The sequence below is a fragment of the Rissa tridactyla genome, chromosome 2 (genome assembly GCF_028500815.1).
Source record: "Rissa tridactyla isolate bRisTri1 chromosome 2, bRisTri1.patW.cur.20221130, whole genome shotgun sequence".
NCBI lineage: Eukaryota > Metazoa > Chordata > Aves > Charadriiformes > Laridae > Rissa > Rissa tridactyla.
Window position 1 is genome coordinate 53728818 of NC_071467.1, and position 18544 is coordinate 53747361.

Consider the following 18544-nt stretch of genomic DNA (forward strand, 5'->3'; position numbering starts at 1 on the left):
AAAACCAAACAAAAAAAAAACCCAAAACACTTTTAAGGAGGAGGGGTACAAAAGCATTCTTATTTTCAACTGAGGAGGGAAACCTCTCCTTCTGTTTCAGTTGCGGATGGGCACCTGAGAGCAGAAGCTGTTGCCTGACATGGTAACCGAGTTGTCACTTACACCAGTGATGACAACCAGAGCAGCAAGGACGCCGCTGCTGAGTGCAGTGTTACTGTTCTCAGCTGTAGAATGATCTCAGCTCTGCTCTTTGCCTTCCCCGGTAGATGGGAAGATGATGGGGAAGATTTCTGGCTTGTCCACTGCTCAGCAAAGCTTAAGCAGGTCCAGCTAGATTCACCCCAGCCTTCGTTGGGGGTTCATTTTCTCGTTGCCTTGTGAATTGAAAACACGTGTTACGGAATTTGGCATCAGGATGGGGTGGCTCCAGCGTTATCACCTTGTTTAGTGATTTATTGGTGCTTTCTCTTGCTATGATGCATCTCAGTAGAAGAGGCCAAAAAGGTCGGCAAAGATGGCAGACCAGATCCCTCTCAAACCACACATCTCTGATTACTGGCACTTCAAGTTGAGCTTTAGGCAGGTAATTTTGGATTTGACTTTATGGAGATGTAGTTGGACAATTCTGAATATTGATGTTGCATGCAAGGAAGCAGTTTGCACAGGACACGGGATTTGAGGATTTGAGCTGTTGGTTGTTTTTTAAAGGTTTAGAAAAGTAAGCAGAGAAATATATTCACTTTCACTCTGTCAGCTCCAGTTGTTGTCTTAATAAAGCTCAGCTCAATTGACTAGAGAAATGACAAGTACGTGCATCCCAAGATAACGTATTTTGCCAATTTGTGTTTTAAATTAGGTTAATCTGAAGATCTTAGTTGAAGGTCTAAACCTTTGCCACTGTGGACAGAAGATGTCTCGCTAAGTTAACAACTCTGTTAAACAGTTCACTTTGATACTTTAAGCCTTTTTTTGAAAATTTTTATAAGATTTTTTTTTAATCCTGGGATTGTTACGAAGATAATTTTCATCTGTATAAAGTGAAAATTTCACTCCTTGGTCCTGTGCCTTGTGGATAGCGTTACCGAGTGAGCTTCAGTGGTGCATTGCTTATACAACTTTTGATTCTCATGAGAGTTAAAGTCAGCCAGCAAAGCTGAGGAAGACTTTTTTTCTAGCAGGCGTGCCTAGCACATGAATGCAGGTGGTGCAAGACTATGACTTCAGACAGCCTCTTGGTGTTCTGGAAGGCTTATGTGGACTTTTTATGAGACTGAAAACAAGAAACGAGATTCACAAGAGTAAAGTGCAGGTGTCAAGTAGTCACGAAACAGCACGTGGGTTGCCAGCAACACCGTCTGGACCCCAGCCGTGCGTTGCAGACAATACCTGCATGACTTGGTTGTAAGCTCTCTAGCCCAGAGGCTCAGCGTAAGGCCCTCCTGGGGGTCCCCAGCTGTGCAGCAGAGCCAGGGTAAGCCTCACACCATGTCTGCCTCTAGGCATAGCCATTCGGTGTAGCCCTAGCCACTGATGAATTTACCCAGGCTGATTTTAGACTGTGATGAATTGAAGTGCTCTTCATTCTCACCACTGAGACCTCGGAGCAGTGGTCTCCACTGTGGACCATGGCAAGCATCTCTGGTGCGATGACTTGCATCAGATAAATTTGCAAGGGGATGTTTGTCCATTTCCCCAGAAACTCACTCCCATCCCTGCACCTAAAGCCACGCTTTAGTCTCAAAATGCAACCAAAATAACCAATGCTAATGATGAATTTAGAGTGAAACTCTGGTTATTCTGTGTAAAAGCTGTCATTGCCTTTGCTGAAATCTACGCAGCTGTGAATTCACGTTCTTAATGTAGATGTAATTCAAGTTCATTCTTGTCATCTAGGACTTCATTTTTAGGAATAAGCTGTAAATCCTTTAAAGGGCTTAGAACTGGACCAGATACACAAATGTAACCATGTCAGCACTGTTCAACCCCGATGTCGTATGTGTTGGCTGCCCTACTGGAAAAGTCTTTTAATGGGTATCTCTTTTCTTCAAACAATAAAGGTTTTTCTGGTAGATTATATCCTAGGCTTCTGCCGTCTTTGTCAGAAAATATTAGTAATGAGAATACTTGGAATTTTAAGTTCATTGCTTTTCAAAGTAGGGAAAAAAATAATCTGTGAGTCGGTGTACATTTACTCAGGTTTTTTGCTATGCATACTTTTCTTTATGGTACTGCTAAAGGGTCAGCCTTGTGCTAGGTGTTGTGTGAACGCAGAGTTGAAAGTAGGAGTGGTGGGCGGTAAGGGGTTCAGGAGAACTGAAATGAAGGTAGAGAGAGAGGACACGATGGAGGTGAAGGCACCGGTGGGAATAGGTGTGATAGACAGCCCGCTGGGTGCAGAAAGTCAAAGCAGGACTAGCGGGTGAGTGTTCACGGGTTATTTGACTGCTGCTTGTCCCATCTCCAGGCTGTCTTCATTCCTTTCCTTGCGTCACAGGAAAGAGGGGAATCTGTAGTACTGCAGGAGTGGAACAGAGTTTTGCCAGTGCAGTCTTGGGTCTGAGGGGATGGGTGGCCTCAAATTGAGTCCTGTTTTATTTTAAAGGTTTTTTACAAAAATATGAATATTTTATATACTATTTTGGGTGAATAATTCTGTATCTTTCCTTTTCTTTTATCATTTCAAATTCTGTATCTTTCCTTTTCTTTTATCATTTCAAAGGGCGATCAGAAGTACCACGGCAGCCGTTGCCACCAAGACCACCCCTGCAGCCCCAGCCTGGCATATCCCTGCTGCCATCAAGGCCAAGGATACAACCCCCGCGACAGAGGACTCCCCTCCAGCCACCGCAGCCAAGACCTCCTCTGCGCCCAGTGCTGCCAGGGTCAGGAGTTGTGCCGTTTCTGCCTGGAACAACCGGGATCATCTTGGAGACTGGAGAGGCAGGGCCTCCTGGCACTGTTCTAATGTCAGGGAGAGGGCGGCTCAGAAGTGCAGATGGTCAGGCTGGTCAAAGTACCATGCCCATTGCTGAAGGGTATGCTGGAGCCCCAGGTGAGAGAACCAAACTAATGGTGAATTACTCCCGTCTAAGTGCAATGGACATGCCAGGTCTTGCTAGAGGGGTGACATTGAGATCTGTTACGCTTCAACAACCACCTTTCAGCCTTTCGTGGGTGCCCGTTATAGCTATTGCTGTTGGGAATGGACTTATGGCAGAGGTGATCTGTGAGTGGGCCTTTGCAGCCTCCAGCTGGCTGCAGAAGTAGGGGAAACTACTTCAGTGCCAGTTTTGTTGCCTTTGCCAAGGCTGCACAAAGCATGAGGTCAACAGGGCTGATGTAAAATCCTTGGTAACTACATCAGTCTTTGCCACTAGGGAAACTTACTTTTTTTCTTGCCATAGTGCTTGCCAGTGGATTTAGTACGTTACAATAAGAATTTGGTTTTCTTTGCCACGACCACCCCAGTTTAACAATAATTGAACGTTTCATACGAGTTGCTGTTCGGTAGCTATTTTGGTAAGTTGCTGTTCAGTAACAAAGAATGCTTTTTAGAAGACTGCAGTGATACTTTGTCATAAAGGACTCTATTATGTACTGTGTCACACATACTACTTTTCTTTTGTAGGATATCCAAAGTTATCTCCTCCTACCACAGACTCACAAGGTAAGGCAGTTGTTTCCTAGAAATTCTTTACGCAGGTACTCAATCTTTATTTCAGTCCCTGGAAAGTCACGGTTGAGAGAAAGTGTTGATTTTTAGTATTTGAAGTTTAGCATTGAGGAAAATCTGACAGATTTTTGCTGTACCTAAGCATTACAAATTAATTCACATCCTTCATGTGGAGGAAAATAGGAGGTTTTTTAGGTTTTGAAAACTAATTAATTTTTTGTTACTGTTACTTCGGTGATTTTTTTAAACACAAAGGGTTTCTATTTCCTAGCAAGTGTCAGTACTGAACTTTTTTTTAAGTGAAAAGAAGTATATTTCTTTCTGATTACCTTAATAAGATATGAATAAGGCCAAGACTAGTATCTTGAAGCACTGTTAGTATGTGAGCTAGTGCCTGAGCTTGTCCTCCTTGTGGAGGTGTTCCTGGCTTTGTTAGAGTCACGAGGGCTCCTGTTCCTGACTTCAGTGAAAGCAGGAGCGCTCCCACTGACAACCACGGATTCAAAAGATTCAAAATGCAGTTTTCTTGGTTTGGTAGGGGATTTTTTATTATTTATAATTTTTAATATAACAGTTCATTTATGGATTTGTATGATAAACAGGTATAAACCTTGTGTGAGACAGGCTAGTCGGCCTCAATAAATACATTGATTGGGTGCTGCCAGCCCTACAGCTTCATACTCAAGATATTATCAAACCCTGGGGATTAGTATTCGGGATCAAAGCGAATATTCCCACACCCTCTTCAGGAAGAATGATTTAATCTAAATTTGTTGAGGAAACATGAAAAATAGATGAAAATAAAACATTAGGGCTTTATGGCATCCAAAATCCTGCCCTTGGGACTTAGTTTGATGGCCCTAACAAAATCACAGATAAACATCCTGAAGGCTGGTCTGGGGACTGACAAAAAGAGTTGTAAAGAGATCAAACTGTAATTCTGGTATTTATACTTTATAATTAAAAATCTGTCATAGCCTTAAAGCAGTCTTTTTGCATTTGAGGATTGTGGTGGTAAGAACAAGCAGCAGTAGATAAGGCTTCTGGAAGAGGATGAGAAGTAAGGAAATGTTTGTTTACCTTGATGCCAGCAAAGCCAACATAGATGTCTAGATTTCTGTGATAAATGGATTTCCTGGGGGGTTTCTTCCATTTTGTACAGCCTATTGCTGTTTATAGACAGCAGTATTTTAATAAATTTATGCTAAAACCGTGTGAAACAGTAGGTGTATGTTAAAAGTATTGAAAAGGCAGGGCGTAGCAGGCAGCGCGCCTGTTTGCTGCTTGGTGGAACATGTTGCAAAGAAACGTTATCATCCTGGGACCCAGAGAGAGGTGGGCTGGACCAAGGAGTTCCTTTTCCTGGTCCGTGCCCCTGAAGACCTATCTAAATATAAGATACACCTGCTGATCGGCCCTGTAACTTCCCCCCAAATGCCTTGCAGACCCCAATGGCAAGGTACAGTCATAGAAAACAGAGGGGGAAGGATGGTGCAAATAGCTGTTAGACTTCTGTGGAGTTAGAGCATTTACATCCACTGTCCCTAATCACCAATGTCTGCTTATAAACAACAAAGAAAGAGCGTTCTGGGGCAGAATACAGCAGTTAATAGTGTTGTAGAAATTAACAGCTGGGGAAGGGAAGATTTTTGGCTTATTGGAAGAGGAACTTAATGTTTACATAAGGCATCAAGGAGTCCTTAATATCTAATTCGTGCAGGACCATAGTTGAGGTCTTTGCCAGTCTTCACCCAGTACATTTTGTGATACTGAAGTTTAAATTTGAAAGAAGATCAGACCTTCTTGTACTATAATTCCTAAAATAAGAAGCTTGTACTATTAAACTGGCCATCTGAGTAGTCCCTTTCATTTCTGTTTCTGAATAGCTTTTGTTGTATAAAAGCACTGCTCAGGAAGAAGTTGAGGGTTCCAACTCCGTCCTCTGGGATTAAACTATCCCACTTTAGTGCTCTTCTTGAATGCTGAGGCACGATTTGCATACTTTCAATTACCAAAGCATTTCTGGAGTTTTTCAGATTCATTAGTTATCTGTTTGCATGCATCTCACAATGTAACGATGTAGGTAAATATCTTCAAGGACTCAGAAGTATTAATGAGAGAGCGTAAGGCACAATGTTACATATTTGCTCTATTTTCACAGACAAGGAGTTTATGACAAAGTTGAGTTAAGTGTCAGGACTTAAGTGCATCCACCTAATCCCTTTTAATACAGAAAGAGTTGAACCAGTGGTTATTTAAAGAAACATCAGCACCAAATACTATTGAAGCATGGCAATTTTACAGTTACGAGAATTTTTGTTTGCTGGAGCAAAGAAAATTGCAGAGCAGAAGTAATGAATTGGCTGGTGAACTGGTCTGGGAACTGATGAGAAAACGCATGTAAGATCCCAGGTCACACAATTAGGCAAGGACAGAGCCAAGAAGAGGATTTGGACGTTCTGATCAGTGTACGGAGGGTCACAGTGAAAAAAATTCCCTGAAAGCACAAATTGCCTTCCGCGCCCTCCCCCTTCATGCAGTGTTGCTCGTGTCCTTAACCCTGCAGCTCCAAGGGAGCGTGGTGGCTCCTCTCTAAACGAAACACTGTGTCACTGTGCCAACGCTGCTCTATGTATCTGTGCAGATAAAGGGCTAATTTTGGTTTCGGCTTTTTTATTGTTCTTACTTGTCTGATACTCAGCCATCTTCACTTTCTCCACGGGACTTGAGGGAGCTAGCCTGTAGGGCATGTTTCAAATTTAAAGGCATGAGGTTTATTGGGATACAAGATTTATGTTGTAGGTGGTCCTTGATTTGAAGGAAGAATTTACTGAATACGTAAATTACTCTGCCATGCTTCTGACGGATTCTGCTGCATGTTTAGCTCTTTCTGTTGATTATTGGACAGGGAGCAGTATTCTTGTTAGTGCACATCACAGGGGAAAAGCATCTTTGCTGACTTTGAGGTAGAGAACATAGGATCATCCTCAGTTGCACTAGTGGTTGTGTTTTGCTGCTCTTTGCATGAAAGAACAAGCTCAATTCACAGAAGCGTGCTGAAGGGTGGCATAGGAGATGGTTATTTGTGTAAGGAGCAGGAGGTAAGTACTAGGGCAAACCTTCTTTTGCTGCGATGTGAAAGGGAAGAGTTGTTGTCCTGGTTTGAGGACAAACCACGACAGTTGTAAGAACAGGAAGAACTGTTACTAACAAACTCAGGAGAAAAACAGCTGTGTCCTCATAATGCACCGAGTGAGTTATCTTCTGCATCAGAAACACTGTGACTTAGCAGGGCAGAGCTAATGGTCCCAGCTTTGTTGAACACTGGCTTTTGGAAATCAGTGTGGCACTTACGGCATGGCCAAACCATAAGCAGAGGGAATGTCCCTGAAAACGACATGTGTTAGGGTCAAACTGAGGAGTTAAAAAAAGTCAAGGAGGTGATAAACTGCTGGTATTTGTCCCATTTGCTCTAACTGAAATTATGCGCTTCACCCTCATTTAGATTTAGGAGTACTGGCCAAGCAGAGGAAATCTGGCATATCCTCCCTACTCCTGCCATGTCATAAGTGCATACTGACAAACAAATTACATACTTATGGTCTCTCTCTTCTGTGTAGATTCTTGAAGAGTCCTCATTCCAGTTGCTGAGTAATTGTCAGCAGCACCATCACACTGTTATTTTTTTTTCTCCTTTCGTCTTGATGGCAAATGTTGACATTGTTTTGTTTTGCTTGATTTTTCTGTTCTTTTTCTGCTTCTGGCCCTTGGGCTCTGTGGGAGGCATGAACTGTGCTGGGAAGTCAAAAGGGAGGTGGAGAACCGAAATACAACTAGCAGATGGGTGGAAGTAGATGTAACTGAACAAAGGCCACCCATGTATCTTCTGTGGTCTCCCCAGAATGCATTATACTAGCTTAGATTGCCATTAGTACACATACCTGATCCTGCTTGTGTGTGTGTATATATATATATCTCAAGTGAAACCTTGAATACTGAAGTCAAAGAGTTTTTTCCTCCCCCAGAAGCTTTAAAACTGTGGTTGAATCTTTTGTGAAACTTTTTGTCTGCCTAGCAGTTTCTTCATCAGAGCTGTGCATGTGGTTCCCAGCTTTTAAATGCTTTAAAATTTCTTCCTGATTTTTATAATTCCACAACGCTGACTGCTTAAGTGAAAGCAGTTTCCAAGCCTGGACCTTGCCTAGAGAAGCTGAACTTTGGTCTTTGCATGAAGAAGCGTGTTTGCAAGTGGGGACACGTAAGAGAAGGTGGTTCACCTCTCTGTAAGGTTCTGCAGAAGCCCTGCTGAGAGCTGTCGGTAGGACTTGTGAAAGCTTCAAACAGGCACAATTCCAGCTGGAAGCAGGGAGGAGGGTAAGAGAGCATAGAGATGTTGCAGCTTTCCTGCGTCTCCTTATATTGCCCACTAAACTGATGCAGAGGATATTTAGAGGGCTCTAAGATTTCTCCTTTGGACAAACTCAGATGATGTGTTAAACTAGGCCGCAGATCTGAAGCAATTTCAGCAGCAAACTCTAATAACTATTCTAGCAATTAGAGCAGGAGAATCTTGAAGGAAGCATGGGGAGCCAGGGCAGGAGTTGCTCCCTTATCCACATGATGCCAACCTGAACAGAATTGTAGCTGCTGCAAACGGAGAGGACAGAGTTTCTGGGTAGGCAGCAAATAGTTTCTGCCGTTTATGCAGTATGACTGCAGGGTAGAGAAACCTTTCCAAGTGAGCCAACAAGAACGTAGTTGAAGGTGCATTTTCAGTTGATTTGAGTCTCAGGGTAAGCTGCGAATACAAAGGGATGCTTTCTGTAAGTAGCGTGGTATTAAGGTGGTGGAGCTTTACAGAAGGTGTCTAAGTAAGTAGACTTCCTGCAATTAATTTTGATCCTTTCAAATAACCTCATCTTAGCTCACGGGAGCACCTGCAGGCACACTGGCAGGTAGGAGTAATGAAGAAGGGCTTCTGTCTGTTTTCTGAGCGTGAGACAAAATACTGAATAAGGAGATTTCCAAAGATACGTGAGGCAGCTGGTTACTAGCCCCTGAGGGAAACCAAGGTAGTTATTTGCCATTTCTGAGGTTGCAGGCATGTCTTCCCCTTGCCTTCCCCTCGCCTTCCCCTCCCACCCTTCCCATGCCAAGTAATTCAGGAAGAAAAAAAAAAGGATAGCAGAATGTAGCAGAACGTTTGTATATCCACATTTTAGATGAAGTTTTGTCACTTTTTAACTTCAATTTTTAAGGGATATAATCTGAATTGAACTTTGGTTGCTGGTGGGCATCTCAGATTGAGAGAAGGAGAAAACCAAACATACATTTTAAGGAAGGCAGAAGAAGGAGCAGGGGTGAAACAACATGGAGATGACATGGATCCTAACCTGAACAGTCTAGAACAGAAAGAGCAACTGAGGACAACTTTAAGTGTGTTCGTTGTTTACCTAATTGCTGACCAAAGCAACAAGACTTGACTACTTCTAGCAGTGTTCCTGCCTTAGGGGAAAAGTTTAGAGGGAAGGGAACTAAAATGGGACTAACACGTGGTTGATCACTAAAGACTTGTCATTAAGTCAGTCTGTTAAAAGTAAAAATTTGTCTTAATTGTCCAAATTGTATTTAGTCCAACAGCAGCATTTAGCTAGTAAGCAGATAGCCATTATAAAATACCTAAGTGTCTGTTTGATCTGCTGAGAAAAGAAAAAAAAATTGTGGAGTGAAAAGAGAAGTGCAAGAGAGAAAAGCCCTAGTGATGGTTCTCTTTGCTTTAATACCAAAATGTTATTTCTTGTAGCTGTTTTCCCTACCCTTCAGCAGTGAAGGTAAGAGATCTAAGCTGTGCGCAGCTTCTCAGCGTGATGAGGAAAGCTGGCACGAGCTGTACGCCTTATCACTCCTGTTGCATTGTGACAGGGACGCAGAGCAGACATGTCCACGGGGAGCCTCAATCCTGAAGAAGGTCCGTGGCAGAAGCATTGTTGAATTGAGGGGTGTCAGGATTTCCACTGCCAGCATTTACAAGACACGTACCTTTGCCTTAGAAGGGGAAAGAAAAAAAAAAAAGAGGCCGTGGCCCAGGGGGGAATTTTATGGTGCTGAATAAATTTCATGGTGAGACACCTGGGACCTGGGCCAGCAATACGTATTCTGCTAATTCTGGCATCCCTCAAGTGACAGGGTTAGTCCAAGTGGAGTCTGTGCAGGAACAGAGACACTGGATTATAAACCATCACAGGGAGAGGCTGTGCTGTCATCCTGATGCGGCTCTGACTCATGTTGTTACCCATTTTAGGACCTGCTGCTGCAGCCTCTCTGGTGTCATTTTCTGCTGGGCTCACACAGAAGCCTTTCTCTAGCGACGTCGGCGTGGTTCACTTTAACAAAGTGCTTGTGAATGACGGGGACTATTATAACCCCAGTACAGGTAACGGCCAAAGAATGGACCCACAGAGATACTAGATGGGCAGTAGCGTGGGTTACCAGTGTTTGATGCTATCTCAGGCCTTGCTGGCGCATTGAACAAACAAAAGAAGCCCCTCTAAACCCGACACACCAGGGTAAAAGCCTCCGTGGTTGTGGACAGGCACACTCTTTGCCACTGCTGGTTTTCCACAACTGCCCAGCAGTACTGAGGCCCAAGTCACCGCTACCTCTGCTCTGCCAGCACAGCTGGTTGTGCTCCTCACCCCACCTCAGGCCAGCTGAGCCCAGGTAGCAGAGGTGAGGTCCCTTGCTAACCCACCTCACTGCAGCTCAGCCCGCTGGGTCACCCCGGGGAGAGGAGGGAGGGAGGTGACACATACTGCCTCTCCAACAGCAGTCACTGCCGGCTGCTTCCTTCTCAAGCAGCGTATCGTGTCACTCGAGGGTGTTCGGCATGCCTTGACCTACTGGGGACTTGCACAGCATGTGGGTGCCTCTCACCTCTTCACCCCGCTCTAAGTCACGGCAGCTGCTTAGGCCAGGAGGTTTCCAGATGTGGACAGGACCTGCCTATGTCCTGAAGGACCAGTGGGCTCTAACACAAAAGCAGCAATCCTTTGCCTTCATGACTGCTGTCAGTTGGTCGCCTGCCCAGGCTGACCTTGTCACAGTTACCTATACATAGCAGTGGGTAACCCATGTCACTTCATGCCTGTCATCGTGCTTAGAGCGATCGGGTCTCTCCATTTTGAAAAGCTCAGTCTGCCTCTCTTCTGCAGGCATTTTCACATCACCGTATGAAGGGCGCTACCTGATCACCGCTGTGCTGGCCCCGGAGAGGGATGAGTATGTAGAAGCAGTGCTGTCCGTCTCCAACGCCAGCGTGGCTCAGCTCCACACAGCTGGGTACAGAAGGGAACTGCTGGAGTATCACAAACCCTACTCGGGGAAACGGACCTGTGGTGGTCCTGGGACGTTCCACCTTGTTCTTCACCTCAAAGCAGGAGATGAAGTAAATGTCGTCGTAACAGGAGGCAAACTGGCCTACACAGACTCTGATGAAATGTACTCCACGTTTAGTGGAGTTCTCCTTTATCCTTCCATTTCTCATGTTTAGGTTTACCTTGAACAGGAGAGAAGGGTAAGATATTCAGAAGAAATTAAGTGTAATAAAATTCAAAGCTTTAATATATTCAGTTTATATATTTGATTTCCGTGATGGGTTTATAGTCTATACTGAGACCTTTTCCTTGTCCCCCGTTTCCAGAGGTAGCTACGAAAGACGTGTCCCTGTAGCTAAATTAACTCCTTCCCAAGCCCTTGTTTACCCGTACAAGCAGAACAAATGTTAAACAACAAATACGTTCTCAATAGATACTTTTCCACTGTGCTCTTGCTATTCCCTATTAAATTGCCTTTGCGGTCTTCTCCCTAGTTTATCACGTCGTCCCTAGTGTATCAAAGTTTACATCTTTGCTGAAGTTTACAGTTGTGGTCAGCTATTTTCATGTTTTCAGTCAAGCAGGGGCAAGAAAGTGAGGTTGCATCGGACGGGCTTGATGACTTCTTAGTCCTTGTGTTATTTAATAATATGTTGGGTCAAGTGCATTCGCATAAACAATTTGTTCAAAGCAATTGCTCACTGTCGTGGTGCAAAGCAAAATGATACTTATCTGCATCAGTTTTCTTTTTTACCTTAAGGGCCAAACGCAGCGCTAAGAGATGAGCGACTCATTCCAGTCGAATGGAAGCAGCTGTGCAGGGAGAAACTTCCCTTGCCTCTGCTTTCCACTGGGCGGACGCGAGCGTAAGGTGCAGCTGCTACTACTGAGAGATTTAGAACAGTTATCCTCCATTGATACGGTAAAAACCAGACGATCGGTTAAGCGTGATGCTCTTGAGATTAAAGCTTGGTGCTTGAAATTGAATAAAACAGGTCATAAAAATCGAAGTTGTCTGTGCTTAACTAAGAAAACTGGTGATTTTGAAAAGTTTAAAAAAGTTTTACAGAGTTTGTTTCTGGCACTCTCACAGTATTGGCATTAAAAAGAAAGTTTTGTCTTTTTTGCATTGTAGAAAATAAATCGGAGGAAAAATTGTCTTATTATCCAATACTGTCAGATGCATAACCCAGCTGTCTGCACTGCGCCTGTGTTGTAGCAGCCTCCTGCACCAGTGCTCTTGAGTGAGGTTTGTTTTAATATTCGGCATCTGTTTATATGGCTGAAACAACTTTCTTAGCTTAAAAAACAGATAAACACATTTGGGGCAACAGTAGTTTATTTCTCATACTAGCCACTTCTCGGTGGAGGTAGCAAAAGTGATGTTTTGTCTCTTTTGAGTTAGCGTTTTGATCTCTTCTGTGGCTGAAAAAAAAAATCCAGCCGTGCTTTACTGAGAGCAGGACTATTCAGCTGTCACCTATAGCTTCTTATATAAACTGATCTTTTTGATAGTCTGTTCACGCTACATAGAGTTGTATTTATCGTAGTGGTTTGTGTAGTATGTTTCCCTTCTTACAAATCCAGAACAGCTGTTTATAGCCTCAGAACAAACAATTCCTTTAGGTGAAGGAAGAACTCCCTGCGCTCCAAGCAGCGCAGCACGGTTTGACTGAAGCCCTTCCCATCTGAGGAGGTCAGATGAAGGCTTAACGCCTTTGTTGCTTAGTTTTGGAATAGATACTCCCTAATAACTCTGGTTTCCAGGCGATGAGATGGGGCCTTCCCACAACAAACTGTCACATCCTGGAAGTTGAGCTGCTTTTGAGAAAAGCAGGCGGAACAACCTTTCCCTCCGCAGAGGAGCTCTGAGTCAGTCCCCGTGCAGCGGGGATCACACCGAGTCGCGAGCGCAGGAAGGAAATTGCGAGCGGGGTTTTAAAGCACCTGGATTAGGAAGATCCCTCGGCACCTGATTTTCAGCAGTGACGGTGTTACTGATAAGCAAAGCCAGGATTGGATGGAGTTTGTAGCAGGAAGGCTGTTTCTGTACGAAACTACTACTTGGTAGCCAAAGATGTACAGTCAGCTTGCGCTTCACAGCTTGACAAAGGGAGTCGCCCCCGTCTCGTTTCCTTGCGCGTTTGTCTCGACCTGTGCTGGAGCGTGAGGCGACAGCGTGCAGTTGGCGACCGCGGGCTTGTTCCAAGGGGGACTTAGTTCTCTTCTGTCTTAATTCAACAGCCCCTCTCTGTCCCATGCCTTCCTCGGTCTCAAAATTGAAAGGGAAGGACAGGAAAGAATGTCTTCTGTGTTTTCAAAAGCCAATTACATCAACCACTTTTTTTTTTTTTTTTAAAATACATAATTTCTCATTATGTACAAAAGCTGGAGAGGCACTTTTCCTTTTAGAATATTTTTCACTCTTCTCAAGAAAGCTGTGTTCTCTAAGAAGTTGGCTCAAGACTACGTGTGACTCAAGCATTGTTAGATTATTGTTGCCTGTTCTAAAAATGACTCATGGAAACAAACAAAATGAGCTGAGCGCTTAGGGAGACCTAGCTGGCAAACACCACCTCCTTTCTTTTTTCTTTTTCCCCCCTCCAAGTGAGCCATTTTTAAGAGTCAGCAGTGCAAGCTCAGCGCTAAGAGTTGCAAAAGGTGTATCATCTAATTCTTAACCTAACCGATCCGCTAGATTTCTAAATCCAGCCCAGTTCTGCTCATGGGACAGGGCCAGAAAGTTCTACCAGAAAGCTTCCCTGTGTACCCCAGGATCTGCTGCTGCCGATGCTGGATTGTTCGAGCCCTTATAATGCAGGTATAAAGAATTCCCTGAACTATGTCACAGCAGGGCCCAATCTCAGCAGCGTGTTTTGAGGACACCTTTTAGAGCTTTTAGGGATAGTTTCCCATCCACCATCTCTAGCAGCGCAGGGGCTAAAGCTATGACCTTTGACAAGGAACCTCTGTCTTAGATTCCTGCCTTTGTTGAGGGAGACTTGACCCTTAATTTCCACTTCCTTGGTAATTGCTGTAATCAGGGTAGGTGGGACAGTTTCTCCTGATGAGGTTATTTTCCTGGAGCTTACAAAGTGGAATATTCACCCAGCCGGGAAGACCACAATGCTGTAGCCCCTAAATAGCAAAGGGAAGGGGGAACCCGAATTCCAGTCTCTGCTCCAGTGTCTGCTCAGATAAAACATTAATTAAAGCAGCAGCTGGAAGAGACTCAAGCACAGACACATTCATGGGCCTGCTGAGGGTTTGCTCCTTACAGAACAGCCTGGCTTCAAAGGATGGAGCAAGAGCCTTGCTCCAGAATACCCTCAACCCACTGACGGAGCATTTGCATCTTTGGCGAGAACCAGCAACAGGAGGAGGAAATACCTGCACTGAAAGGAGCGTTTCACACTGTGGGGTCGTGATTTGACTACCACCTCCAGAAACATCCACCAGCTCAAATAGGAAGCATCTGTTAACCAAGAAAGCCTCAAAAAAAATAATGCTGTAGGTGGGAGCTGTAGGGCAGGTATGCTGCCTGTTTCATAAATCACAGTGCTGCCTCGTAGGTGGCTTTGCAATGCAGTCTGTGAGGACTGTGAGATTCTTAGGCAAAACAGTATCCGTTGTGGCAGGTGCTCCCATTTCACAGCAAAACGGGAAGAAAACCAAACCGTACCAGGTGAAGCCGTAGAGACGTGTGTCTGACAGCCCCTTGGCCAGGCACGAGGCAAGGTGGTTTCTCAGGGACCATCCAAATATCAACACCAGCGGAGTCTCCAGGGCAGCATCGCTTGTGAGAGAGGTGAATTCCCGTAGCCGGGTCATTAGCAGCAGAACAGCTGAAGAATCTCCGCCATGCCGACAGCCTCTGCTCTGGCCAAACCTGGAAAGTGTGTCCTAGAGCAGCGATGGGGAAAGGCAACAAAGCAATGTATAAATCAGTCGTATGCCCAGGAAAGCTCAGAGCAAAGCAGGAATGCCAATTTTCACCACAAAACATGTAAAAAAACCCCTACCTCATTACTTTAATTTCCTATTAAGACTTCAGAGACAGCGGAGACATCGCTATACCGACCACTCAAAGCAATGAGGATTTTCCATGGTATTCCACCGTGTATCCTTCCAATGTACGCCGGGTTACTTGCAGCAACTTTGTGCTGAGGGACCCCAGTCAGCTTGGTGAAGCCATCCAGCCAGTCACGAAAAACTACAAATAGTCAAAGAAACAGAGCGAGCTGTAAATGGAAAGCAACTTGAAACAGAATGCCCAGCGCCACCCAACGCAGCTTTAAAATGCACTGGGAATGCAAGGGAAAGGGCTCCCCAGCTGCGATGAGGAGATTCAAATCGGGACTGAATTGTTTCCTGAAGATACATTGTGCATTCGGAAGCGAGTTTTAGCTGCTGAATAAGTTAAGTCCTTGTGTTAACGGCCCAGTAGTGGAAACGGATCTATTTCAACCAAAACTACAAATGTGTTTCCAGTCTCAGCTTGGCGCCGGGAGGAACACGCGCTCCCTGTAGGCTTGCGCGGCAGGTAGGCTTTGGCTGCTAGTTGCTCCCAGATAATGGCTCAGAGTTCAAATTGTCACGTTACCAGGAATACCTGGGGGCAGTGTCGTGTCACCGCAAGACAGACTCGCACTCGAGCCAGCACCAACCCTCCTGCAACGTACCCTGCAGACTCGAGACGAGATGCAGAAGAGCAGCTCTGCCAATTCTTTGTACGTGGGAGACTTCAAAAACCATCTTGTAACGTGTTACTACATAAGCAGGTTTTGGCATTTCTCCATTTTGCTATCTTGATTGTAAAAAAACCCCAAACATTACTGTAATTTTTCAGCAAAGAACATTTGAGAGTATGCTTTGTGCATGCATGTGTATACTTATATTCATGTATAGAAAGAAAGAGTAATATCCAGACACATGAAGAAAACTGTGTGATGGACAACAACTGCGGATATGCCCAAATAAAGCCCACCTGTTGTGTGATGTCTTGATGCTCTTTTGCTTTTCAGTGAACGCAGCAGCACTGTGAGCCAAAATTGTTTGCTCTCTCCAACACCTTTAAAACTGCAGCTTCTGGCTTCTCTGTCAGGCTTCCATATATACTTTAAGTGTTTATTCAGCGTCAAGCTCTGTTAGGTAGGCTTTGTGGTGCACAGAAGTTCTGCCAACAGTTCTCGCTCATCTTAGTTGCTCATTCAGTGCCCTGATTCCTGGTGACTAGAATACAGTAGAATAGAATCATAGAATGGTTTGGGTTGGAAGGGACCTTAAAGATCATCCAGTTACAACCCCCCCTGCCATGGGCAGGGACACCTCCCACTAGACCAGGCTGCTCAAAGCCCCATCCAGCCTGGCCTTGAACGCTTCCAGGGATGGGGCTTCCACCACCTCTCTGGGCAACCTGTGCCAGTGTCTCACCACCGTCATGGTGAAGAACTTCTTCCTAAAGTCCAGTCTGAATCGACCCATCTCTAGTTTTAATCCATTCCCTCTAGTCCTACCATTACCCGACATCCTAAAAAGTCCCTCACCAGCTTTCTTGTAGACCCCCCCCCTTAAGATACTGGTAGGCCACTATAAGGTCTCCTCGGAGCCTTCTTTTCTCCAGACTGAACAATCCCATAGATACAGACTATTTCAGTTGGAAGGGATGTACAATCTTCCAGTCCAACTGCCTGACCAATTCAGGGCTGACCAGAAGTTAAAGCATGTTGTTCAGGACATTGTCCAAATGCCTCTCAAACACTGACAGGCTTGGGGCATGGACCACTTCTCCAAGAAGCCTGTTCTAGTGTCGGACCACCTTCTCGTTAAGTGCTTCCTAATGTCCAGTCTGAACCTCCTATGGTGCAGCTTTGAACCATTCCCATGTGTCCTATCACTGGATCCCAGGGAGAAGAGATCAACACCTCCCTCTCCACATCCCCTCCTCAGGAAGCTGTAGAGAACAATGAAGCCACCCCTCAGCCTCCTTTTCTCCAAAGTAGACAAGCCCGAAGTCCCTAGCTGCTCCTAATGAGACATTCCTTCCAGCCCTTCCATTGGCTTTGTTTCCCGCCTCTGGACGCATTCAAGGACCTTCGTATCCCTCTTAAATTGTGGGGCCCAGAACTACACACAATACTCAAGGTGAGGCCACACCAATGCTGAACACAGCGCGATAATCACCTCTTTTGCCCGGCTGGTTATACCATGTTTGATGCACCCCAGGATGTGTTTTGCCCTCCTGACTGCCAGGGCACACCGCTGGCTCCTATTGAGCTGCTGCCGACCAGCACCCCCACATCCCTTTCTGCAGGGTTGCTCTGCAGCCACTCCTCTGCCAGTCTATACTTCTGCCTGGCATTACTCCGTCCCAGGTGCAGAATCCGGCATTGGGACTTGTTAGACTTCATCCCATTGCCCAGTCCTCCAATCTATCCAGATCCCTCTGCAAGGCATCGTGTCCCTCAAGGGAGTCAACAGCACCTCCCAGTTTGGTATCATCAGCAAACCTGCTAATGGTGCATTCACCTCCTGCATCCAGATCATACATAAACACATTGAACACCCTCAGGCTCTACAATTGAGCCCTGAGGAACACCGCTGGTGACTGGCCACCAGCCAGATGTTGCCCTGTTCACCACAACTGTCCAAGCCCTGCCGCTCAAGACAGTTGCAGGCTGAGCAGTTCGGGCTACGTTGCTTATTCTCACCAGAGCAGGTATACGTGAAGTATCGTCGGACCTGGGGAACAGAAGGTTAGAGAACAGGGAGGCAGGAAGGAGGAGAAGGCAGGGAAAGACTGGAACAAAAGAACTGGCTAGGAAGGAAACCTGCGGCGCACCCACTCTCAGTGCTGGGGCGAGACTGGCAGCCACCCAGCTCTTAAAGCAGAACTGAGATTAATTCAGACTAAAGATGAATGGTTAGTTGAAACTATCTCTATCTGGCATACTTCCTTACAAGCAAAGGCTTTTGCAGCCCTCCCGAGGAGATGGTTTTGCATCACTTGTAATTAACCCAATGCACAGTTAATTGTGCCCCATTCAAAGCACTACACGTGAAAGCCATTAGCAAAGGCCTCGCTCTCATGCGGCTCAACATCTGTTCTCCCCCCGAGCCACGCTGCTGCCGCAGCCGTTTGCCTGGCAGTCCTTCCCACCGCCCGCGTCCACCGAGAAGAATACCCCGCAGGGTCTGGTGCAGCGCTGGAGTCTATCTGCTATTCTTTGCTACAGCCCCCGCACGATTAGAGAGGTCGTGGGCAGCTCCGGAATGGGACAGAGACATCACTGGGGGTTTGATTAATTTGCCTAAGGCCAGAGGAGGGGAGGAAAAGCAGCGGGTATCGTCACGCTTAGAAAATACATTGCACAGAAGTGGCTGCCCCTGCTGGACAGGAGACCCCGACAAGCCCTTGCTGTGTCCAACAGTGAAACCTCTGGAAGTTCTGAACCATCCCTCTCCCTCCCATGCAGCACGCAGGACTTCTGCCCAGAAA

At 45.5% G+C, this 18544-nt stretch overlaps 1 protein-coding gene across 2 annotated transcripts in view; it reads left to right on the plus strand.

Annotated features, from left to right (window-relative positions):
* EMILIN2 (elastin microfibril interfacer 2) overlaps nt 1-16118 on the plus strand; it is a 38486-nt gene extending 22368 nt beyond the window's left edge. The window contains exons 5-9 of one of the 2 annotated variants that reach the window (XM_054191310.1): nt 2720-3052; nt 3629-3667; nt 9975-10106; nt 10885-11246; nt 11807-16118. In XM_054191310.1, coding sequence (XP_054047285.1) covers nt 2720-3052; nt 3629-3667; nt 9975-10106; nt 10885-11222 — 842 coding nt within the window. In that variant the 3' untranslated portion in view covers nt 11223-11246; nt 11807-16118. Of the gene's footprint in view, nt 1-2719; nt 3053-3628; nt 3668-9974; nt 10107-10884 lie in introns of both variants that reach the window. The other variant, XM_054191309.1, reaches the window with a different exon arrangement.
* The last annotated feature ends 2426 nt before the right edge of the window (nt 16119-18544 follow it).